This window comes from Dendrobates tinctorius, unplaced genomic scaffold (genome assembly GCF_039654945.1).
Source record: "Dendrobates tinctorius isolate UK_male_01 unplaced genomic scaffold, ASM3965494v1 ptg000032l, whole genome shotgun sequence".
NCBI lineage: Eukaryota > Metazoa > Chordata > Amphibia > Anura > Dendrobatidae > Dendrobates > Dendrobates tinctorius.
The window spans coordinates 12553798-12579093 of NW_027361700.1; the positions used below are offsets into that span (position 1 = coordinate 12553798).

The 25296-nt window shown below is 45.9% G+C and overlaps 1 protein-coding gene across 1 annotated transcript; it reads left to right on the top strand.

Moving 5' to 3' along the window:
• The first annotated feature begins 4597 nt into the window (after positions 1–4597).
• On the top strand, positions 4598–25296 carry SNF8 (SNF8 subunit of ESCRT-II). Its single transcript, XM_073572406.1, has 8 exons — positions 4598–4753; positions 7247–7297; positions 8931–9069; positions 10262–10366; positions 11940–12012; positions 13785–13926; positions 15122–15196; positions 24705–25296. The coding sequence occupies exons 1-8, from the start codon at positions 4700–4702 to the stop codon at positions 24840–24842; spliced, it is 777 nt and encodes a 258-aa protein (XP_073428507.1). The 5' UTR covers positions 4598–4699; the 3' UTR covers positions 24843–25296.

A 25296-nucleotide genomic window follows, 5' to 3' on the forward strand; every position in this document is an offset into this window, starting at 1 on the left:
CCAGACAAATGGCTCGCTTTTGTCCTCCTCTTCCTCGGACTTCTCCAATTCCTCCATTTGCAGCTGCTGAATGTCCAACATCAACATATGCCATTTTTTAAACCTCCCTAACTGGGCTGCCCCCCCCCCCCCCATGGCCGGGGTCACCAAATAGCGCACGCAACCGTGCGAGTGCCATTGCCCTAGACAGGTGGGTGGGCCGACTCTTGGGCGCCGGCACTGGCACAGGGTCCCTCATAGTACAATCAAGTGTCTCTGACGGTGGGGGTGCACACCCGTCGTCAGACACACCGGCGTACTATGAGGGGCCCAGTGCCAGTACCGATGCCCACGAGTGTGCCCCCCTTGCTTGGGCAGGGCCCCAGCATTTGCAATATTTACCTCTCCCTGCTCCTCCGCTGTGTAGTCTGGGCTGTCAAATCCTTCCCTGGGACTGCCACTACAAATTTGGTGAACTGATAGATGATGGTTAACAGACGTAGCTATGCCCTGTCCTGCTGGCCGGGCTCTAGCTTCAGATGATCAATTGCTTCCATTTCTTATGGACGTTGACTCACAATGAGATGCAGTGGTGGTTTATCATCAGCTTTCACAGTTTTCCTACTTACAGACGTGTGACATTCCTGCCCACATTTTTAAATGTGCCCTCTCATGCCAATCCAATAGAATCGCCTACAGCCTGTGGCTTCTGTATTTTGCACTCCAAAGTTAACTGACAGATCATGATAGGCAGTGAGGACCATGTCTACATCTCTCCCTGTGATCAAAATTTGATTGAGATGAGTAACGGTGAAGGGATCAACGGTACTGCGATACAGCAACCCTTTCTTCACAAAGAACTGTTTTCGCTGTCTCCACACACAAAGTAATTGAGGGTCAGCATCGCCTCTGAGAATTCTCCCTGGAGTTTTTCCCCTGATTAGTAATTCCTAAATTTCTGCCATCACTCGACTTTATGGCTGTACTTTTATCCATTTCGTTTCCTCTTGCAGAGAGTCTGGACTGTCTTACTGAGACAGAAATATATATGAAGATTTAAAAATACCCCAACAGTGTATACTGGTGTACGCTTCATTCAAAAACATTTCCTTTTTTCTACTTTTTAGATTGTTGTCTAATCCATACTGAGGCTGTGTCTTTGTCGGACTCCGGAAATAATCACAGAGATTTTAAATGTTTAAACTATGCTATATATACCTGTTATCTGGTGATACTGTACCCTTTCTCAACTTTCTGCAATCTTGTCGAATCCATACTGTGCCTGAGACCGACTGAGTCTGCCTCCTGATTACAGATGAGTGGTGTTTGAGTGGAACTGTTGGCCAAGTTCAAATTCTAGCTGTTTTGGGCGGTGTTAGATCCGTTCGTTGAACTACAACACTTTGATTAAAATTCGGCTGTTCGAGTTTCCGTACGAGAACAATTCGTTAAACAAAAGCGTATCTTTTTTTTCACATTAATAATGGTTTTCAATGATAGTAGAGTTTTAGGGCATAGATGAGAAAACAATTCAACAAATGCACCAATATCATAATTAATATATGAATTCATAGGACCAATGCCAGATAAATATGATGCCAGGGTAATGGACCAGAATAAGGACTAATCGCAAATATAAGCACAAACCACACACAAAAAAAGGGGCGATCACAAGTCCAAGATTATTATGAAATATCCATGAAAACAATTCTTTATTATAAAAAGCATACAGATGAAAAGAGCAAATTACCACTATGTGAAAATAGGCTAAAAGACCAAGGCGCTGACACATGCTGCAGACATCTCAAATAAAGTATAAATCACAGCCAGATAGTATAGCATTTAAGTAAACACTTAAGCACCCCCATGCCATTAATTAAATGGATCATAATATCAGGTGAAATAGCACAGATCCAATCCATAGGTAATATGTAAGTGCTAACATATGAAGACACCCAATTTCAACAGTACATGTGTAATTAAACATACCTACATTAGCCAGGCAACACTGGGGGGAAAAGATGAGAGCAGTCAATGTACCAGCGTCACCCCGACTCGCGTTTCAGAGCGCTATGCTCCTTCCTCAGCGCTATGCTACATAGCGCTCCGAAACGCACGTTGGGGTGACGCTGGTACATTGACTGCTCTCATCTCTTCCCCCCAGTGTTGCCTGGCTAATGTAGGTATGTTTAATTACACATGTACTGTTGAAATTGGGTGTCTTCATATGTTAGCACCTACATATTACCTATGGATTGGATCTGTGCTATTTCACCTGATATTATGATCCATTTAATTAATGGCATGGGGGTGCTTTAGTGTTTATTTAAATGCTATACTATCTGGCTGTGATTTATACTTTATTTGAGATGTCTGCAGCATGTGTCAGCGCCTTGGTCTTTTAGCTTATTTTCACATAGTGGTAATTTGCTCTTTTCATCTGTATGCTTTTTATAATAAAGAATTGTTTTCATGGATATTTCATAATAATCTTGGACTTGTGATCGCCCCTTTTTTTGTGTGTGGTTAGTTTTAGGGCATAGTAGCGGTGTCTGGTAGCCAGCGGTGTAGTACACCTGTGAAGGAGCTACACCGTGTGTGTTTCTAATAATTTTTTACCGCATATTGTCCTGAAAATCCTTTTGGGCCTAGTAACTGTGTCTGCTACTCAAAAGAGGAGCCCACCCATGAACCGAGCTATGCCGCATGTATATGAAAGAACCAGTTTTTGACTGCATTTACACCACTTAATACTTTGGGCCTAGTAACTGTGTATGCTACTCAGCAGAGTTGGCCATCCGTGAACCAAGCTATGCCGCCTGTTTATGTAAGAACTGTTTGCTACTCAGCAGAGGAGCCCAGCTGTTAAGCAAGCTACAGCACCTGTGGTTTGGACACTTAATTTTTTCACATTCTTTCTGGAATACCGTTTACGCCTAATTCCGGAACTACGGTTGACCTGCACTTACTGGGAAATGCTTGTTTGTGGGGAAGAATTGTAATCTCAGATCCCCATCACTAATGGCGTTCAGCATGTTATCCGCACTTGTAAGCGATACACGCTGGTCCTTTCATTGTAGCACGCGTGCAGCCCCGGACGTGTAAGGGCATGACAGACCTGTTATTGGCCGATCTCGCGTGCCAGAGCCTCACGTGTCCCTCTAGTAAGCTGGACGCGGACCGCGGGGGCATGCCGGAGTCTCGTTCGTTAACGGAATTAAGCTTGCAATCTGTGCAGGTTTTTTGTGGATGGCATGGTTGAGGTTGCCCGTGTTGAGTCCAATTAAGCTGCAGGCTCCACTCCTGGTGGTGCCCTTCTGGACATTCCTTTAAGGTTCAGCTTTGCAACCATACTGCCCCCAGAAACCAAACAGTTTTCCTGACAGTGACATTCTGGTCAAAGAGCACGATGACATCACGTCTGTACGCCCTCTGCCTAAACAGTCCAAGTGCAGAGAGATGGAAGATGGGGACGACGAGGAGTCCAGACTAGTACAGGGATTCCCTAGCGAGGGGACTTATTTAATTGTTTTAAAGGTTGGGAGCAATTTTTGGGGAGCACGATACTCTGGAGAATGATATCTGGGGCCCACCATACACTGGAGCATTCCAAAGGTGGACATCAGACACTGGAGCAGCATTTACAGGGCCCATTATACACTGGAGCATTAGAAATGGGGCCCATTATATATGGAGCATTATTTGGGCCCATAAGACACTAGAGCTTCATCCATGGTGAACAACATATACTGTAGCATTATGTGGAGCTCATCATATACTGTATGGAACATTATATGGGACCAATGATTCTGTATGGAGAAATATATGGGCCTCATTACTCTGTATAGCGCACTATGCGGTGGCCATAATACTGTATGGAGTAATATACTGTCCGTTTTTGGAGCTTTTGGAGAATTTAAAATGGATATCAGTCATGTGATGTAAGAACTGAAGTATTTTTCATTGTACTATACCGCTATTTCTCTGCCGTATCAAAGGATCATGAATTGTGTCATGTGTTAAAGGAGCCCAGTGACACTCTTTGGCCCTGGGCCCACGAAAATCTGGAGCCAGCACTACCCCCCCCCACAACTTTAGCCAAATAACCCCCAGTTTTCAATGCCTAACTATTATTATAAAGTAAATTAAGGTTGACAAGCTTAAGGAATAAGAATTGATGTTTTTGGCCTTAAAATGGGCACTGTAGGTGTGTTTCCTGTCCTCCACTCACTGCCGACTTTTCTTCCCCATTGACTTGCATTGGGTTTCGTGTTTCAGTCGGCCTTCGACTTTTCACGATAATTGGCCGATTTCGTTTGACCCGACTTTTGCAAAAGTCGGGTTTCGTGAAACCCGACTCGACGACCCGAAAAAAGGCAAAGTCGCTCATCTCTACTAGCGAGAGTAAATAAAAGCATCTGACAGCCCTGCTCATGATTCCAGAGGACTGTACGAAGAGAAAACAAAAGGCACTCGCCATTATAAAATGTTGTCAATAAAGTAATAATTACTGGGAGACGTTCATTAATTGGTCTTCAAAAAGATGGCCGCCACTCTATCGCTGTGTAAAGAATAGAAGACACTATTGAAAGGAAGTGTTAAACAATGGCTCCCTCTAGCGTTTACAACCTATTAGCTGAGGATGACGTCAGCACCGAGTGTCCGTGTCGCGCACTGGTGACGTACAAACAGTACGGAAGTGAAGCTGTGAGCCGTAGAGATGCACCGGAGAGGGGTGGGAGCGGGGGCGATTGCCAAGAAGAAGCTGGCGGAGGTGAACTGACTGGGGATAACCGGGGCATGGGCTCTCCGCATGGAATCAATTTGTAAACGTGAGGGAGGCTCGTGTTGTGCCCGCTGTTACCCGGTGCAGTGCTGACAAGTGTGTAAAGCATAGGGTTGTGTGTCCAGTGACGTCATCAGCCCAACACAGTGTCTCCCAGTATGGGAAATAGTAATTAAAAATGTCTGCAGAGGAGGAGCAGCGCTGTCAGCTCCTGTAGCCGGTGCTGTATCTTCCTCACAATGTCCTCAACCTTCCGAGTACTGAGGAGCCCGTCTACGCACCTATCTGCTATTATACCCACACTTGTGTTCAGAAGGATTTTTTTATGGTTTTATAATTAAAGGGATTGTCCAGAGGATGAAAAGGATTTATAAATCGGCTCCGCCTGATATAAGAAGCAATACCCTACCCCATAGCTGCCGTTTTGATGCTCCCTACCATTAGTCTCTAATTCCAGTACCTGACACCCGGCAATGCCAGTCGCTGACTACAGTCGGTCGCTGACTGTGGACGGGTCGCAGACTACGGTCGGTCGCTGACTGCGGACGGGTCGCTGACTACAGTCGGTCGCTGACTGTGGACGGGTCGCAGACTACGGTCGGTCGCTGACTGCGGACGGGTCGCTGACTACGGTCGGTCGCTGACTGCGGACGGGTCGCTGACTACGGTCGGTCACTGACTGCGGACGGGTCGCTGACTGTGGACGGGTCGCTGACTACGGTCGGGTCACTGACTGCGGACGGGTCGCTGACTGCGGACGGGTCGCTGACTACGGTCGGTCGCTGACTGCGGACGGGTCGCAGACTACGGTCGGTCGCTGACTGCGGACGGGTCGCAGACTGCGGACGGGTCGCAGACTACGGTCGGTCGCTGACTGCGAACGGGTCGCAGACTACGGTCAGTCACTGACTGCGGACGGGTCTCTGACTACGGTCGGTCCGCTGACTGCGGACTGGTCGCTGACTACGGTCGGTCTCTGACTGCGGACGGGTCGCTGACTGCGGACGGTCTGCTGACTGCGGACGGGTCGCTGACTGCGGACGGGGTCTGCTGACTGCGGACGGGGTCTGCTGACTGCGGACGGGGTCTGCTGACTGCGGACGGGGTCTGCCGACTGCGGACGGGGTCTGCCGACTGCGGACGGGGTCGCTGACTGCGGTCGGTCGCTGACTGCGGACGGTTGCACTTTGCCCTTCTATTGTTAATTACTCTCCCATTTCCCAGTAAACAGCATAAACAATGCAAAAGACTTTTGGATTTGCTTTTTTATTGCAGTACTCTCTAAAACCTTGTAGGCTAAGATCTATGTACCCCAAGATGGTCCTGATACATAATATAATTGGATCTGCAAAAAAGCTCGTATTATATGCTTGGAAATTTTTATTGCACCCCCCCCCCTAAATTAAAACATTAGGACAATCTAGCGCACAGACCCAAAAGGGGGTCTGCTGATGGGGGAAGAAGATTGTTCTACTAGATAAGAATGAGCCCCCAACCAATAGAGGCACCGAAGAAATTAGTTCCTTTATGCAAATTGCGCTTTCTCCTTAGCTGATTGGTCGTTCGGGGGCCATTTGGTTGCATTCATTGCAGTTTATAAACTGAAGGGCCATGAATGGAGCTGTGTAGTTTAGGAAACTCAATTTGCATATAGGGTGCAGTTTAATTCAGTGCCACAAGAGGCATTTGAGTGAGTGGAATCTCGGCAGTTACTCCGGAATTGTTCTTGTTGGGGCGCTTTAATCTGGTCGTATAAATCGGAACACAGTGCACGGACGGGCTGGCGGCTCTCCCGACCCGAGTGTGACAGCTTCATGTATTTCTATGCAGCTGTCAAGCTCAGGTCAGGAGAGCCACAGCCTGTCTGAGCATTGCTGTCTGATCTTGGTCCCATTTAAGCGTGACTGTGCCCTTAGTGTGCCTATAAGTCCGGTTGTATAAATCTGACATTCATGGTCCGAGTGCAGAATAGCAACTGGTCTCTTGACCCAAACTTGACAGCCCCATGTATGCCTACGAGGCTGTTTAGGCCAGACCTGCAGCCGGTCCGTACATCATGATCTAAACTTTGGCTGTGAATGTTGGCTGTGTGAAGCAGGATCCAGCTGTACTGTTGAGTGCCTCCACTCCTACACATAATAATAATTTTAAGATGCACATATAAAATTGTGAAAGATCACAAACTGTGCAGATCAGACATAATACACATCGGGACCATCAGCTAACAGGTTTAAGTGAACATCACTCTCAATCATTTGTTCCTAAGGAGATCAGTGACATCAGATTTTAGTCAGCGACCTATTACTTTCCTGAATGCTCTGCCTATCTTGGTATACATGTGTATGGGGGGGTGCTTATGTCATTGATCCACCCTAGTGCTGCTGCATTGTGCAGATAGATGATCGTTTACATTTACTTGGAAGCAAAATGTATTGTAGAATTTTACATATAACTGCAAAGATTCTGATATCCTTTCTCCAGGCCAAGTACAAGGAGCGAGGAACTGTCCTGGCCGAGGACCAGCTTGTACAGGTGACCAAAGATGTATTTTATATCAAGAATCTCCTGCGGGAAATGTGTAAAAGGCCACGTTCACACATCCAGTATTTGGTCAGTATTTTACATCAGTATCTGTAGGCCCAAACCAGGAGTGGTGATAAATCCAGAAATGGTGTCATGTTTCTATTATACTTTTCCTCTGACTGTTCCATACCTGGTTTTGGCTTACACATACTGAGGCAAAAAACTCACCAAATACTGAACGTGGCCTAAGTTGTGACTCTGCATTGCTGTTGTAGTTTTACCACTGTTTACATAGTTCTGTTTTCGGTTGTTTTGGAATATAAAAGAAGGGGGCAGAGGCCTGCATCATGTGGGGTTAAAGTGCTGACAATTGTTGGTCAAAAGACAGGTTGTCAGGAAATAGGAATTCATTCATTAATTTTGCTACTTGGTAGTATATGCTGCAGTAGATGGGTAACACAGTAGTACATACATACACCCGTAGCAATGTTACTTAACATACCAATGAAAGATTTGTGGTGCATATTGCTTACATTTAAAGATATAGAGCAGCTTAATCTGGAAGGTAAGTATGCCTCTGTAATTTACTATGAGACAACCCATATAATGTGTAGACAATATGATGTTTCCTTCCAAAAGATTTGATTTTTAGTGTGTTGTTTCATTAAATAGATTAATAGAAAATCGCTGAGATATAGCATTAACTTCTGTTTGGAGGGGATCTGACCCTGTGACACCTGCCAATCACTAGACTGTACAATAACTCAAGAAAACAAACTGACAAAAGCAAAGGGGCCATAACACTTTCCTAGCACTGCTGCCACCTTGTTCTCACATTTGGCAGGTTTCACAACAGTTGGATTCTGACCAAGGCCCGGTTTGCACAATCCGGATATAGCACTGCTTTAGACGCAACACATGTTCACTGTCCAAAGCGCTGCCGTCTATTGAACACAGGTGAATCCACTTGTGTTGACTAAAACATGCAGATTTACTACATTCAGTACATTCTATTGGTGAAATTTCTCTTGCGGAGACTAGCATTTCCGTAAGAGAAATTGACATGCTGCGGTCTGGAAAGACGCGCCGCATGTCCGTCTCCGCGGGTGAGCTGCGGGCGTCTGTGGACGCATAGTGGGCATGGGATTTTTTTGAAATCCCATCCACTATGCTGTAACGGACGCTGAACAAATACGCAGCGTCAAACCTGTAGCCATTACTGATCGCGGGCACATACCCTAATAGTTCACTGATATACTAGTGGTAATCCACATGTCTGTAGTGAAGACAGTCACTTATTAAGAGGTATTGGTGATAATTTGCTGATCACTAACGTTCCCACTGATCATGAGAACATTCCCTGTTGGACTGAAGTGGTGGTCAAGCATGTGCACTACTCCACTTAAAGTTTAAGATACTAACTGGGTTTGCAACTTGCAGTCTAATTGACAATGCACATATTTTACCATTTATTAGCTCCATTAAAAGAGGGACTCGGGACTTGTGTTCCCTTGATCAGTGGGAGGTTGTGATTGTCATGACCCCTTTAAGTTTGACTTAAATATTGAAATGTGCTTGTCTAATACTATTATTAACAATAATTTTTCTTGTTGTCAATCTCTCTATCTTTTCATTATTGTAGATGTCTAAGCAGCTAGAAATGTTCAAAACAAATCTAGAAGACTTTGCCAGTAAACACAAGCAGGAAATTCGCAAGAATCCTCAGTTCCGAGTTCAGTTCCAAGATATGTGCGCCACAATTGGAGTGGACCCCCTCGCCTGTGAGTTCTAGTAGATTGTAGTATCCATTGCTACTGGCTCCTTCCTCCACTGAGTTCTATACACTGCTTGGGAATTTTGTGTATTATAGTATGAGATGGATAATGTCCCCACATCACCTCAGTATTCTAGTGGGATTATTATTCATAACCTACCGTATTTTTCGGACTATAAGACGCACCGGACCGTAAGATGCACCCCAATTTTCAGAAGGAAAATAGGGAAAAAATAATAATGTGTCAAATGGGGGTCCGTCTTACAGTCCGAATTCAGCTTACCTGGGAAGGGATACGGCACAGGTGGAGGAGTGGTCACAGGGGTCATTCAGTGGTCCAGGCTCGTGCGGTGGCGGCTCTGTGCTGGGGCAGGTTGGATGTGCTGGAGCAGCTGGGCTGGGCTGTGCTGGGGCAGGTGGGCTGTGCTGGGGCAGCTGTGCTGGGGCAAGTGGGCTGTGCTGGGGCTGGGGAAAGTGGGCTGTGCTGGGGCAGCTGGGCTGTGGCAGCTGTGCTGTGCTGGGGCAGCAGGGCTGTGGCAGGTGGGCTCTGTGGGGTGAGGGTGGCGGCTCTCTGTGCTCCGGTGCAGGGGCGGCGGCTCCGCCGGCATTTCCTCCGAGCCCGGAGGCCCCCGCACATCCCTTGCTGGCCGCCGCCATGTTGCGGTGGCCTCCGGGAGCATGGACGCCGGAAAGATGGCCGCCGGTCCGGGGACGGCGCATGCGCAGGTTCAGCTCTCGTCCCGAGATCTCGGGGGAAGAGATTCAAATCTCGGCAACGAGATCTCGGGACGAGAGCTGAACCTGTGCATGCGCCGTCCCCGGACCGGCGTCCATCTTCCCGGCGTCCATGCTCCCGGAGGCCACCGTAACATGGCGGCGGCCAGCAAGGGATGTGCGGGGGCCTCCGGGCTCGGAGGAAATGCCGGCGGAGCTGCCGCCCCTGCATCGGAGCACAGAGGGCTGCTACCCCTGCACCGGAGCACAGCCCGCTGCCACCACCGCACTACAGAGCCCCGCGGCACCCGCACCAGTATCGGAGGTAGGAACATTGCGACCATAGGACACACCCCCCACTTTCCCCCAAAATTTTGGGGGGAAAAAGTGCGTCTTATGGTCCGAAAAATACGGTAGTTTATTAATGATCTATGTTATTTTTTATAAGATGTATTAATAGAGCGACTGTTGTGTTTGTTTTCCAGCGGGTAAAGGCTTCTGGTCAGAAATGCTGGGAGTTGGTGACTTCTACTATGAGCTTGGTGTACAGATAGTAGAAGTATGCCTGGCTCTAAAGCACCAGAATGGAGGTAAGTGTAGGGCAGGGGTTGTGGGGTTGTGTATGGGCAAATCATTTTGGTTAGTGCAAGGCTGGAACAACAGAATAACTGTTTGTCTGTATAGACCCAAGTTAATTATCTCCTTACCTCCATCTTCTGAGCTATTAGACAATATACAATATATTTTATTAATATCATAACAAAATAACACATTAATCTAGTATCCTAATGCATAAATGATAGTGATCATAGTCTTATGCCAGCAGGGAAAAATTAGTGGAGATTCATTTAAAAAGACTTATCACCTCCTGGAAAACTGCATACAGTAAAGGGAGACTAAAACATAAAACTTTTCTGAAATATGTTTAATTAAAAATATATTTTACTACAAAAATATAAATATTTTTTCTAGTTTTAAAGGGCTTGTCTAGGTTTGGGACAAAAGTCTGCATTCACTCTGTCACAATTCCCCAGTATGATCCCACAGGACCTGATACTTGTCGTCACGTGCCTCCTACACTTATTCAGCTTCTCTAAATAGAAGAGAATTGACAGAAGCAAAGGAATCTAGTTGGAACGTGGCTGTAAACATGCAAATGACAGATGCGGTCACATGACCAACCACTCGCACTGTTCGTACTAGAGAATCAAGAGAGCATGCACGCTGTCATGATTAGGCAGTCTGTAGTCACAGTGTGACTGAAAATGTTTATCCCAAGTCCGGATAACCCCTTTTGTAAATAAAAAAAAACCCCTACAATGTTGGGGTTCTCTGGTGTGTCACTCTTTCCGGCTTTTGAGCTGGGAGATTCCACTGTGTGGAGGCAGAAAGGGAGTGTGCAACATGAAAAATGGGGAGACGGGAGGAGATCTATGCTGTTGTTTTTCTATATATAGGATGTAGATATCTAAGAAGAAATGTAAGATTCCTTTGTATTATGGAACAGTAGGAGGAGGTCACAAATAGCAACTGAGGTAAACCCTGTCACAGCCTTCTCCGTGTGCTGTGAATGGCTATGTGTGTACAGTATGTAGCAAGAGACTGAGACTAACTATACAGGCTGCTGATTCCTTCTTTTGCAGATTAATCCTTTACAAGCAGCTATGTCCTCCTCTTGCAGATTAACCCTTGAGTAGCAGCTATATCCTCCTTTTATCTGGGCCGCATAATACACAGGGTCAACTTGTTACATGACTTAAAAATAATAGTATTCTGTTACATTTTATCTTGATTCACTGCTTTTTGTGATGGAATGGTGACATAATTCACCATGTTGGTGATTCTCTCTTGGTGAATTTATGAGAAAAATAGGTAAATCAATTCTCCCATTGCATTCTATGGACCAATGAGTCTGCAAAACAGACCAGATCCTGCCATATATGAGCAGAAGGCTTCACTTTGCCATGCAGATGCTTATAAACCCCTAATGTAATATTTTAACCTTTCCTTAGACTGTGAGAATAGAGTACCCCTTTATATTTCATAGTATGATCCACTTACTGCTGTGTAAACCTTCATTGAGCAGTGCAGAGCTGTATTTCTTGCTTCTTTCATCCAGCACCTTCCCCTCTAGCCTTCTTACTTGTAATGATTTATTCCTAGGTCTGATAACCCTGACTGAGCTCCACCAGCAGGTATTAAAGGGAAGAGGGAAGCTGGCTCAGGACGTCAGCCAGTGAGTAGCCTTCACATGAAGCGGGGTCACTAGAAATCAGCAGATCAGTTTCATTGTTATGTTAGAAGATTAATTGCCCCAATATTGTGTATAATTTCTAATAATTATGTGCTATTTGGGAAAAATGACTAATATCAGTTTTTCAATTATTTAAATACAGTGTATAGCAGTCACCACAAGAGGTACATTATTGAAGATGTTGGTGTCTGTTTTCCAAAAATCCCAGTGTTCAGCAGGTTGTGTATATCAACCCTTTTTCACATTGACGTGAGTCAGGGCAAGGGTCCGTAAATGGATCAGATGCTGGTGCCCACGCGCATCAGTTCCATTCGGCCCCCACGGCAAGTTAGCAGGTTATCAGTAGGTTACCATGGTAACCGGGGACCTGCGACAGCCTCCATGGCTGCCATCTTCATATTCTTGTGAAGCTTAGCTTCATATGAGACCATGATTTTTCCTATATATTGCTATACTGTTTTATTGCAGTGTATAGTACAAATGAGGAAACGATTGCAGGTTCAAGTTCTCTAAGGTGGCTTAATAACTAAGTGTAAAAGAAAAAAAAAAGTTTTTGAAATATAAAAAACAAATAAAATTGCCCCTTCCCCTTGTTTTCACTGTTAAAAACAAAAAAACATATTTGGTATCGCTGAGTTTGTAAAAGTCGTATATTTTAAAATATAAAATTAATTAAAAATAGGAATGACAGAATTGCATTTCTTTGGTCACCGTCCCCCCAAACCTATATTAGAAAACTATTAAAAAGCAATCAAAATTTTTTTATGTAAAAACCAAACTGACCAGCACCTTCTATCAGAATGAAGTGTGAACAGGTGCAAGCTGCTAAGCATGCATAATATACAAACAAGAATACAGCAGCTAAGATGTATGCAAGCATTGAATATATCAAATATGTTCTACATTACTGCTATATAAAATATACTTATAAAATGAAGGTGTTTAGCACACAAGTTGCCCAACCAGCCACAACAAGACTACCTTTCTCATGAAAGACCCTAGACCTAATATCAAACATGCCTTTCCCAGGTGAAAAGCCTACAAACTGTCATGATTGGTGGACACACATGAATTGGCCAATTTGCAAATACCTTCATTTTGTAACTTTGGTAGTGTCGTAATCGCAATGACTGGAGCAAACGTGTCCTTTATTACAGCACAATCAATGGCATGAAATCAAAACTAGTAAAAAAAAATGGAATTTTATCATTTCATCCCACTTGGAATTTTTATCCAGGTTTTTCAGTACATTATATGGCAAAATGAATGCTGAAATTCCAAATTTAAGCTTGTCCACTGTTTGAGTGCTTCTGCCCCATTAGTTCTGCAATTCTTTCTTTATTTTTTTTATATAGCGCTAACATATTCCGCAGCGCTTTACAGTTTGCACACATTATCATCACTGTCCCCGATGGGGCTCACAATCTAAATTCCCTATCAGTATGTCTTTAGAATGTGGGAGGAAACCCACGCAAACACGGGGAGAACATACAAACTCCTTGCAGATGTTGTCCTTGGTGGGATTCGAACCCAGGACAACTAACCAGGACAGCTAACCACTGAGCCACCGTGCCGCCCTAATTCTGCAATTGATCGGGGGGGGGGGGGGGGGGGCAGTCTCAGTATGTCGGTCTTCACTGACCAAAACTTATGACATGTCGAAAATTTTAAATGCCAGTTATCCTTTAGCTATTGCACTCTTTGACAGTTTCTGTAGAGTATTTACTAGTTTCTTGACTCTTGTCTTCTTTCAGGGATGATATAATCAGAGCAATTAAAAAATTAAAGGTCCTCGGTAGCGGTTTTGGTATCATCCCAGTGGGTGGAACATATCTGGTGCAGTCAGTTCCTGCTGAACTGAACATGGATCACACGGTGGTCTTACAGCTGGCGGAGGTCAGTAAGGACATAATTTACTGGCCTCAGTTTTTGGTGGTTTATAGATTTCATACAGATATTATGGCTACATTCATCCTCCTGGATCTTATGATCATGTTTGTATACTCTTCTTTAAAGTTGGAAAGTTGTTCTCAAGTTGGATAGTTATCTTGTATGTAAAGGATAGGAAATAACGTTCCAATTACTGGGAGTCCAACCGCCATAGCCCACACAGATCCTGAAAACCAGGGCACTAAATAGAGCTGAAGTCGATCATGTACTCAGTATCTCCATCCATTCTAATAGGACTACCGAAGATCAGACTAGTGCTTTCATTGAGAATGAATGAAGCCTCAATGTGCATTATCGACCTCTGCTCCACTCAGTCGACGCTCTTCAGAGCCCTGGTTCTTGGGATCGGTCTGACCCCCAGCAATCAGAAAGCTATTCTCTATCCCATGGATTGGGTATAACTTAAATTTAAGAACACCCCTTTAAGGAGACTGTTTTTGGCTTCCATTAGGTGAACAGAGCCCTACAGGTAGGTTTGATGTATGTGCCAAGCGCTTTCCTGTTGCATGTGGTACACAGACACTACAAAATGAAATGGACAACTCCTAGCTTTAAAATGCAAAGAAGTGAGTTACCCAAAACTAGCTTATAGCTTAGAGTAGTGAACACTCTTTTGCTGAATGGAAAATTATCTGCCGCCTGCTACAAAGCCAACCATTTAATGCCCATTTGCTGGAATTAATTTACAAATTTGTCAAAGGCACTGCAGAAAGTAGTTAAAATTATATGTCTGGTGAATTTGGTATTCCTAGAGAATTTGACAAGGTCACCAGTGTATGATTTCTTAGGGTCTAAGTGAATGGATCTGAGCTGTAGTACCAGGTGCAGCCACTTGGTTGGAGGCGTCATTGTTCCTCGATTTATAGGATCTATATTGACAAGATCATAGCATTTAAGAGACTCACTGGCCCTTTATTCTGCTTATTTATACTGGAGCCAAGTACAGCAGAATTTCTCTAGGAGCTGGTAAAATATGATGCTTTCCCATCAACGTCTATGTGGAAACATTATGGAATCCAGCGCAGGTAAAAATGGCAAGCTTTCCCTCATCTCACCTCCGAGGCGGTAATATCCTGAGCTTTGGAACTGTTGTACAGCGACTATAGGTGTTTGTGTGGTAAATGATTTTTTTCCTCTGCAGAAAAAGGGCTATGTTACAGTCAGCGAAATTAAGTCAAGTCTGAACTGGGAGAAGGAAAGAGCTAAACATGTCCTGGTGAGTGTTGCCAGTAGACTTTGTAGTAACATTGGACATTTTTTTCTGTAGATTTTCAACAAGGAGGCACAAATAATCACTGTTGCCCAGAGTAGCCATGTGTTTTTGTTACTACACTGAAGAAAGAAACCATAACTTCTCTATATCATTCTGCTACCTTTTCATACCTAGGTGCTGTTTTCTTTTTAGTTTGGGAAGGATGAGTGCTGCTCACCCACCTGGACAGTCTACTGGAAAAGGTCATGCTCAGAGACATTACATTTTTCAGCTTGCCATTACACTACCAAATATTACCTTTTGCATTCGGATGGATCGGGTATTTTTTTTCCCCTCCAAATTAAAGAAATTGTTTCAACATAGTACTTCAGAAACACCCCACTTCCCTGCCTGCCAGCTTCTTACTTACCTAGCAGCAGAGCTGATGATTGACGGCTCTGACCAGTACCCCGGTTCAGCCACTGGTCCGATCTGTGTGCTTTCTGTTGCTGTAGGCATCTGTTCTTCTGCAACATTGAAGTAAGCGGATCCAGCCAGCTTCCGAGCAGCAGGGCTTTCAACAGAGTGAAGCCTCGGATCCAATGTTTCCATAGTTCATATCCCGAAAGTAAACAGCTGGGCCACATGTTGTCTCATCGAAGAACCCCTAAATCTAGTAGAGAGTGGTCTCTTCTTCTGGAGGCATTCCTCCAAATTCTCCTCAGTGCAGTAATCTTGACATGCATCTCTTGTATCCAGTCTCAATCACATGACCCCAAGTTATCCGCTAGGTTTCTAGACCCACAGATATTAGTGGTGCATGAGCTGGTGAACTACTTGGGGATTGAATTTTGTTCTCCCTCCAGTGAATGGTATGCCTCTGCATTTCAGTGATACATACAGCTCTGGACTGGCATCACTGAGCCTCAAGTCGACCTGGTTCATCTTCCTCTTCAATATGACCGCTTTCTCAGGGACTGCTTTATTTCTTTCTTCCTGTTCACCTAAGCTATGTTTTCTTGACTTGGCTGTGGATGCCAAGGTTCTGAATTTCAAGAATCGTTTGTGACTTGGCTATCTGAATCTTGGTTAAGGCCCATAAGTCTGTGTTTGACAAGATTTATCTCTATATTTGGATGTAGTCTACGGATGGAATGAGCAACTTAGCTTCCATCACTTCAAATATTTAATTTCTCCTACGCCTCATTGGGGGACACAGAGACCGTGGGGTGTTATGCTGCTTGCCACTAGGAGGACACTAAGTAAACACAGAAAAAAGTTAACTCCTCCCCTGCAGTATACACCCTCTCGCTGGCTGGGAATTCCCCAGTTCTTGCTTAGTGTCTGTAGGAGGCACTTGGATCTGGTTTTAGACCCCACCGGTTTTATTTTATTTTTGAATTTTCTGTAAATTTTTATTTTTTAATTAACGGAGTGAAGGGGGCGACGGTTCCTTTCTATGACCCGCTCTCCCCCGAACCAACAACAGGCAAGCACGTGGAGTAACCCTTCACGTACCTTTCCTGCGACGAACGGGGCTGATTCCTCTGACGATGGTTCCCATGATGGTCGAACGGATACGAGGGCAAGCGCAACAAGATCGCACAGGAGTGCATGGAGAAGGACCTGAACAGCGCTTTTTCAGATGCCCTGAATCAGCCCCAGAGCTCTCCATCCCCCTACCCAGAGGGAGGACCGATTGAGCATAACTGTTTAAGCGCTCCGTCCCCCTGCCCAGAGGGAGGACCGATCCAGCATCCCCCCATTCAAGAACTCCTCCAGCTCTGCTACATCAGCCCAGGAGGATAATAAGAATGGACTTCGGCGCCTCGCGCGCTCAGCATTTTCAGATGGCCACAGAAATTTAGTCCCCAGCCTGCTAGGCCACAATTTCAATAGCGCCGCCCCGCCCCCGGCGCCTACCGCGGGTAGGCCAAAAATTGAGCCCCCTGCTTTTCCGGCCTACTAGGCCGCAAATTGCCGCCGCTCCCGCTCCTAACGAGACGCGCAATTTTAATCTCGGGGGCATGTCTGTTAGCTCTGCTGCAGTTAACCCTTGCAGGAGCAGCCGAATACCGGACGATGCCACAGGGGCACCGTTTTTCCTCCCGGGGGACATAACACAGGACCGAGGGTAAGCTGCATCTGCCCTCAGTTTAAAGCTTAACCACTTCCCGGCACATTCTCTGCAGCCAGTCTCTGCCGTTAACCATTTCTGGAGCGCTATGCATCTCTCGAACGAGACTAAACGGGCTGTTAAGAAATACACCGCGTTTTTTAACCGTGTGTACCACTTGCAAGTCTGCCCTACCCAGTGCACAGTCTAATCCGTTATGCACGGACCGCACGGCCTGCGCTCCAACGCCCCTCACAGCGACTGCTCATGGGCTTCCTGCGCCTGGTACCCCTGAGTGGGCTGCGCCCTGTCACAGTCGGTGGAGTCTCTGACCCAGGCTATTCTCCCTCCGGGAGGACTATTTAAGTCAGGAGCCATGCTCGTCCAAGGGATGGTCAGGTCTCTGAAAAAGCGGACACATGGAGCATTCCCTAGTCACGTTTGCGCTTCAGCATCAGCGACTCCTGTCTCTCGCTCGCCTCTCCTGAGGTTCACAGCGAGCATGCCTCTGAATTCGTATCTGACGCGTCAGCCCCTCAGAATCCCCCAACTGATCAAGAGTCGTTTGATTCTCTTATAGAATCAGTCAACAGGATTCTGTAGTTGGACGAGAAAATTATTCCCGCTCCAACACTCCGTCTCATTTACGGAACAAGCGTGTGCGCTGTTATTTACCAGCGTCCAGTAACATAGGGATTGGCCACATAAGTGGCTCACTGGGCAAAAGTATACTCTGGCTAAATACTGCAGACCTATTGAAGGATTGATTACAGTTCCCTCCGGTGAACCTTCCTGTACCGCGTCTTGCTTTCTGTCAGAAACCCCTCCGATCGTCAAAATTGACTACCTGCCGTTCAATATTTGGAAGCTTCAGGTGCGGCTTTTTCTCCATCCTTCGTGGCAGTTTAGGTCAACAAGGCAATGGCCGCTTGGGCAGAAGTCCTTATTATTTCATTCCAGGGCACCAATCTTCTCCGCAGGCAACCACTGTCGCCAGCCAGATGATTCACGCAGCGGTCTTTGTAGTAGACGCTTCTTTTGATACCGCCAATTGCGCGGCTTAATCTGCCGCTAATGCTAGAGCCCCAGGGCTCCGTGGCTGGTGGGCGCATGCCACATCGAAAAGATCGTTGACTTCTCCCCCCCCCTTTCAAAAGGGTCGTCCTTTGAAGAGAGACTAGACCAGCTCATTTCTGATTTTACCAGGGGGGAGAAAGTAAATTCCTTCCTCAGTAAAAGGGCCGACACGTTTTCGACCTCCTCGCATCATACGGACCTAAAAACCGAGGCCTAGGGATTCTGGATCTGGGGGAGCCAGATCTCATAAATCTACCCAATGACGGCAATTGGGTCAGGAGGCTGGTGTTCTTCGGATACAATATAGAATTTCTTCTCCCCCTTCAACCCGGGGGTTTTACTTTCGTTTTCCCCCAAGAGAAAGACAAGAGTCTTCCTTCGGGCTGTTCAGGCTCTGCTAAAGGACGGAGTCATCATTCCGGTCCCCCTTCACAAAAGGTTTAGTTTTTTTTTTTTTTTTTTTTTATTCAGACTTTTTTTGTGGTTCCAAAAGAGGATGGGACAATGCGACCCATTCTGGATCTCAAATTGTTAGATCAGTTTCTCAAAGTACAGTGATTCCGAATGGAAGCTCTCCCATCAGTTGTCGCTTCTATGGGAAAAGGGAGAGTTCCTAGCATCCACCGACATCAAGGACGCTTACCTTCACGTTCCGATCTGCCCGTCCCTTCAGAAGTTCCTGCGTTTTGCAACTCACGAGAAACACTTCCAGTTCTTTGCTTGTCCTTCGGACTCGCCACCGCTCCCAGGGTTTTTACCAAGGTAATGGCGGCTGTCATGGCCATTCTTCACTCTCCAAGAGTGGTAGTGTTACCGTATCTGGACGACCTGCTCATCAAGGGTCCGTCCCTTCCAGCCCGTGAGGAATCTGTGGATAACAGTAGATACACTTTCTCTCCTAAGATGGAAGATAGACTGTGAAAGGTCTTTCCCAAGACCGGCTCACACTTCCCGCGAGTTCACCACCCTCCCTCAGGAGAGACCCAAGCCTTACAACAAGCAGCGTGGTCTCTTTTTCGACCAGTTTCTCACTCCATCTGTTTCACCATGGGAGTTCTCGGAAGGATGGTGACAGACATGGAAGCAGTTCCGTTTTCCACCGTTCCACCTCCGTCCTTTACAACATGCGTTGCTGTTAGCTTGGAACGAGAACCCGTTCTCCCCGGATCGTCGGATTCCTCTGTCCCTGCGGGACAGGCAAGCCCTCAGGTGGTGGACACTGAGGTCCTCCCTGAATCAAGGGAGGTCTTTACCCCCACTAAGATGATTGGTAGTAACCACTGACGCAAGTCTCCTCAGCTGGGGTGCGGTCTCTCGTCGCCACACGGCACAAGGTCATTGGTCAACCCGAGAGTCACGTCTCCCCATTAACAATTGGTGACACGAACAATCACATTAGCTCTACGGAGTTTCCACCTCACCCCATCGGGTCTCAATCCGACAACGCCACGGTTGTAGCGTACAGTGCCTACAAGTAGTATTCAACCCCCTGCAGATTTAGCAGGTTTACACATTCGGAATTAACTTGGCATTGTGACATTTGGACTGTAGATCAGCCTGGAAGTGTGAAATGCACTGCAGCAAAAAAGAATGTTATTTCTTGGTTTAATTTTTTTTTAAATTGTGAAAAGTTTATTCAGAGGGTCATTTATTATTCAACCCCTCAAACCACCAGAATTCTGTTTGGTTCCCCTAAAGTATTAAGAAGTATTTCAGGCACAAAGAACAATGAGCTTCACATGTTTGGATTAATTATCTCTTTTTCCAGCCTTTTCTGACTATTTAAGACCCTCCCCAAACTTGTGAACAGCACTCATACATGGTCAACATGGGAAAGACAAAGGAGCATTCCAAGGCCATCAGAGACAAGATCGTGGAGGGTCACAAGGCTGGCAAGGGGTACAAAACCCTTTCCAAGGAGTTGGGCCTACCTGTCTCCACTGTTGGGAGCATCATCCGGGAGTGGAAGGCTTATGGAACTACTGTTAGCCTTCCACGGCCTGGACAGGCTTTGAAAGTTTCCTCCCGTGCCGAGGCCAGGCTTGTCCGAAGAGTCAAGGCTAACCCAAGGACAACAAGGAAGGAGCTCCGGGGAAGATCTCATGGCAGTGGGGACATTGGTTTCAGTCAATACCATAAGTAACGTACTCCACAGCAATGGTCTCCGTTCCAGACGAGCCCGTAAGGTACCTTTACTTTCAAAGTGTCATGTCAAGGCTCGTCTACAGTTTGCTCATGATCACTTGGAGGACTCTGAGACAGACTGGTTCAAGGTTCTCTGGTCTGATGAGACCAAGATCGAGATCTTTGGTGCCAACCACACACGTGACGTTTGGAGACTGGATGGCACTGCATACGACCCCAAGAATACCATCCCTACAGTCAAGCATGGTGGTGGCAGCATCATGCTGTGGGGCTGTTTCTCAGCCAAGGGGCCTGGCCATCTGGACCACATCCATGGGAAGATGGATAGCACGGCCTACCTGGAGATTTTGGCCAAGAACCTCCGCTCCTCCATCAAAGATCTTAAGATGGGTTGTCATTTCATCTTCCAACAAGACAACGACCCAAAGCACACAGCCAACAAAACCAAGGCCTGGTTCAAGAGGCAAAAAATCAAGGTGTTGGAGTGGCCTAGTCAGTCTCCTGACCTTAACCCAATTGAAAACTTGTGGAAGGAGCTCAAGATTAAAGTCCACATGAGACACCCAAAGAACCTAGATAACTTGGAGAAGATCTGCATGGAGGAGTGGGCCAAGATAACTCCAGAGACCTGTGCCGGCCTGATCAGGTCTTATAAAAGACGATTATTAGCTGTAATTGCAAACAAGGGTTATTCCACAAAATATTAAACCTAGGGGTTGAATAATAATTGACCCACACTTTTATGTTTAAAATTTATTAAAATTTAACTGCGCAACATAACTTTTTGGTTTGTAAGATTTATGCATCTGTTAATAAATCCTGCTCTTGTGTGAAGTTTGAAGGCTCTAACTTATTTGCATCTTATCAAACCTGCTAAATCTGCAGGGGGTTGAATACTACTTGTAGGCACTGTATATCAACCACCAGGGAGGAACCCGGGACAGGATGGCCATGCACGAAGTGGGTTACATCTTCTATGGGGCCGAGACTCGCCATTTGCCCATGTCAGCAAGCCACATCCTGGGCTTGGAAAATTGGGAGGCAGATTTTCTAAGTCACCAAGGCATTGCCTCGGGGAAGTGATCTCTTCATCTGGAAATCTTTCAGCAGATTTGTCTTTGTTAAGGGACCCCGGATGTGGATCTCATGGCCTCAAGACTGAAGAACAAGGTTCCTCGGTTTGTTTCCCGATCGCGCGATCCATGCGCCATCGGAGCGGACGCTCTAGTTCTGTCATGGCACTGTTTCCGGCTCCTGTACATCTTCCCCCCCTCTTCCCTTGCTTCCGAGGGTCATCAAGAAGATCAGAGCGGAGGGAGTACCAGTGATCCTAGTCACGCCAGCATGGTATGCAGAACTAATACAACTGGTCGCCGACGTCCCCTGGCAACTTTCAGATCGTATGGACCTACTCTCGCAGGGCCCGATTTACCACCAGAGCTCCGAGGCCCGGTCTTTGACGGCGTGGCCGTTGAATTCTGGTTTTTAATTCAGGCTGGGTTCTCTCACGTTGTGATCTCCACCGTGATTGGTGCTGGGAAGCCTGTGGTCATGCGCATATATCACCGCACCTGGACAAACTTCTTTTTCGTGGGCAAGGTTCATGGTCAATCACCTTTGGAATCCCTTCAATCTGTATTTAGATCAGGCCTCGTGCTTAGCTCGCTCAAGGGCAAAATTTCGGCCTTGTCAGTGCTTTCCCAATTTGCCACCAGGCTTCAAGTCAAGACGTTCATTCAAAGAGTTTTCCATGTGGCGTCTCCTTATAGAAGGCCAATCTCGGGGGCCTTCCTTTTCGGACTGCTGCAGGATGTGCCACTGACCGTCCTCTCTTGGAAGGTGGTCTTTCTAGTGGCAACTTTGTCAATCAGACGAGTTTTGAAATTGTCAGTCCTGTCCTGCCATTCTCCTTTTCTGCATTTTCATCAGGAAAAGGTAGTTCTCAGGATGTCCCCGTCCTTCCTGCTCAAGGTCCTCTCCTCTTTCCATCTCAATGAGGAATTTGTTTTGCCTTCCTTTTGTTCCGGTGCCAGTCCATCGCATCGAGAAGGCCCTCCACACCCTGGATGTGGTTAGGGCGCTGAGACGGTACACCTCGCGGATGGTTCCCTTCCACAAGTCAGATGCCCTGTTCATGCTCCCAGAGGGGCATAGGAAAGGTCTAGTCGCGTCATAAGCAAAGCTAACAAGGTAGATTCGCTTGGCGATTCAGGAATCCTACCGTGTCAGGAACGCGCCTATCCCAGCTGGGATTAAGGTGCACTCTACCCGGTCAGTGGGCGCCTCTTCACCCATTCGGCACCAGGACTCGGCAGACCAGGTCTGCAAGGCTGCGACTTTGTCCAGTCTGCATACTTTTTACAAGAAATTACGAAATTCATTCTCAGGCCTCTCCGCGAGGCTGCGACTTGGTCCAGTTTGCCTACCTTTACAAACATTGCCTAATTCATTCTCAGGCTTCTGCGGATGCAGCTCTCGGCAGACGCAGTCTGCAATTGGCAGTACCACGTTGTTAACTCAGTGGTACATGAGGTATTAGCAGAAGTATGCTCCCCACCCAGTGACTGCTTTAGGACGTCCCACGGTGTCTGTGTCCCCCAATGAGGCGTAGGAGAAATAGGGATTTTTGTGTACTCACCGTAAAATCCTTTTCTCCGAGCCAATCATTGGGGGACACAGCACCCACCCTATTTGGCCTATTGGCTCACTGTAGCATTTTTAGGTTTTTGACAGAGTTATGATTGTCATTCATTTAATACTCCTACTGTTTTTCACCGAACTGGGGAATTCCCAGCCAGCGAGAGGGTGTATACTGCAGGGGAGGAGTTAACTTTTTTCTGTGTTTACTTAGTGTCCTCCTAGTGGCAAGCAGCATAACACCCCACGGTCTCTGTCCCCCCCAATGATTGGCTCGGAGAAAAGGATTTTACAGTGAGTACATAAAAATCCCTATTTTTAGGATCTTGTCCTTTTCAGCTTAGGTTGAGGGTAGAACTGGATTTCCATCTGCGACAGGTTTCTTACTTTTACATCTTCTGTTGCTCTTGACTGCTCATGAGCACGGAGTTGCCAATTCCTATTTTCTGGAGGGTTACTTGCATTGTATGAACTGGTCAGGGCTATTAGGATACTTCTGGCTAAAGCCTTTCAGCTAACCAATTTTCCTTTCATGATCCCTGATGGGCATCACAGTTTTGCCAGCCCCTAGTGCAATCTTTTTCAAGTGAAGTTGCTCTGTGATTGTGGATGCCTACAGGTCCACAAGTAGACCTGCTCCCTTTCACATTACCGCTATTACCATCCATCCCCCAGTTTGGCAAGGCTTATTCCTGGGCCCCTGGTTTATGTCTCAGTCAGTTTTGGCATTGCCCACCCACTGGGACTGCTGTGGAGTGTGCCACAATGCTATTAATAATAAAATTGAATTTTTGTACTTGCCATCAAATACCTTTCTTGATGATTATATTAGGAAACACTTCTTTCCCTGGGGTCTGTTCTGGCTGCTTTTGGCCTTTGTCAAACAGGATCCAACATGACCTGACCCCAAGAACGAGAACAGATTTTATGCTCTCCTCCCACTTTTGGCAGAAACCAGAGCTCTTAATGTCTGAGGAGAGGGTAAACCTGCCCAATTTCTTTCTGCCTAGTACTGTCTTCCTTCAGTGTATTCAGAGGAAAACAAGAGATTTTCTGGTAACCACAGATGTTTAGTGCTGATATGTAAGTTAGATACCACAATTCTTATTTGATGCAATATTTCAGTTGTAAAATCCACAATATAAGTTCAAGAGATATACAAAACTCAATTCTCATACGGTATATTGTAAATGTGTGGAAACAACAATCATTCTTTAAAATTGGCCATTTTAGGACCAAAATATGCATGTAGTTTACCGTGTGAACATAGTATTCATTACACAGAGTTTGGAGCAAGATAGCAAAGGCATAGTGAACACTATATTGCTCAATAATTTGCTATTTTCCTAGTGGTATTGGCTTTTTAGATAGTAAATGTTAGAGGCCATACACTGTAATTTATGCAAGAAATGGAGGGCTAGATAAAGTGCATTTTACTCCAGTTGATTGATTATTTTATAAACTACTTATGTACTTTAAAAAAAAATAATAACCGACTTAAAAGTGAAGTAACTGATACAATGTGTGGTTTTTTTTTTATCACTGTGTCCCCTCCAGGAGCATTTGATTAAGGAAGGATTGGCCTGGATTGATTCACAAGCAGCAGGGGAGTCCCAATACTGGCTGCCAGCTCTCTTTTCTGAACTCTATTCTCAACAGATTACCCCTGATGAGAACAGAGTGGAGGTACCTTGACCCCCCGTTCCTGACACCAGAAATGTCCACTACCTCAGACTTATAATCTACAGCAAAGAGAAGCCTCTGAGTGATGACGACTTTCTGCTGGCTGTAGCAGACATGGGCTGCAGTGGGTATATGTATTTCTTCCCTGTAACTTAGCACTTCTCTCCCCATTGATATTGGACTCCTGGAACTTTATCCCCAGAGGGCAGTAAGTGTGGTTAAGATGTATGACGATTGAAGAGGACAGTGAGTCTGCAGCACCCATCTCTGGAGCCAGTCATCTGGATATATATGCAGATTGCCAGTTATATTTCTTAAGTTTTTGAGGTGCTGCAAGTACCCAGCAATGTATGCAATCCAACCTGGGGTACTGGGCCGCAGCCGTTAATCCCACACAGCCTGGATGAAGAGCAATCTTATGTATCAATGTAATATACTTTCTACAAATAAAATTTTGGAATATTTA

Bases quoted from the DNA above. Each gene is read 5' to 3' on its own strand.
- SNF8 (XM_073572406.1), top strand. From the start codon at position 4,700: ATGCACCGGAGAGGGGTGGGAGCGGGGGCGATTGCCAAGAAGAAGCTG. The intron at 4,754-7,246 runs GTGAACTGACTG...TCCTTTCTCCAG, and splicing joins CCAAGAAGAAGCTGGCGGAG to GCCAAGTACAAGGAGCGAGG. The intron at 12,013-13,784 runs GTGAGTAGCCTT...GTCTTCTTTCAG, and splicing joins CTGGCTCAGGACGTCAGCCA to GGATGATATAATCAGAGCAA.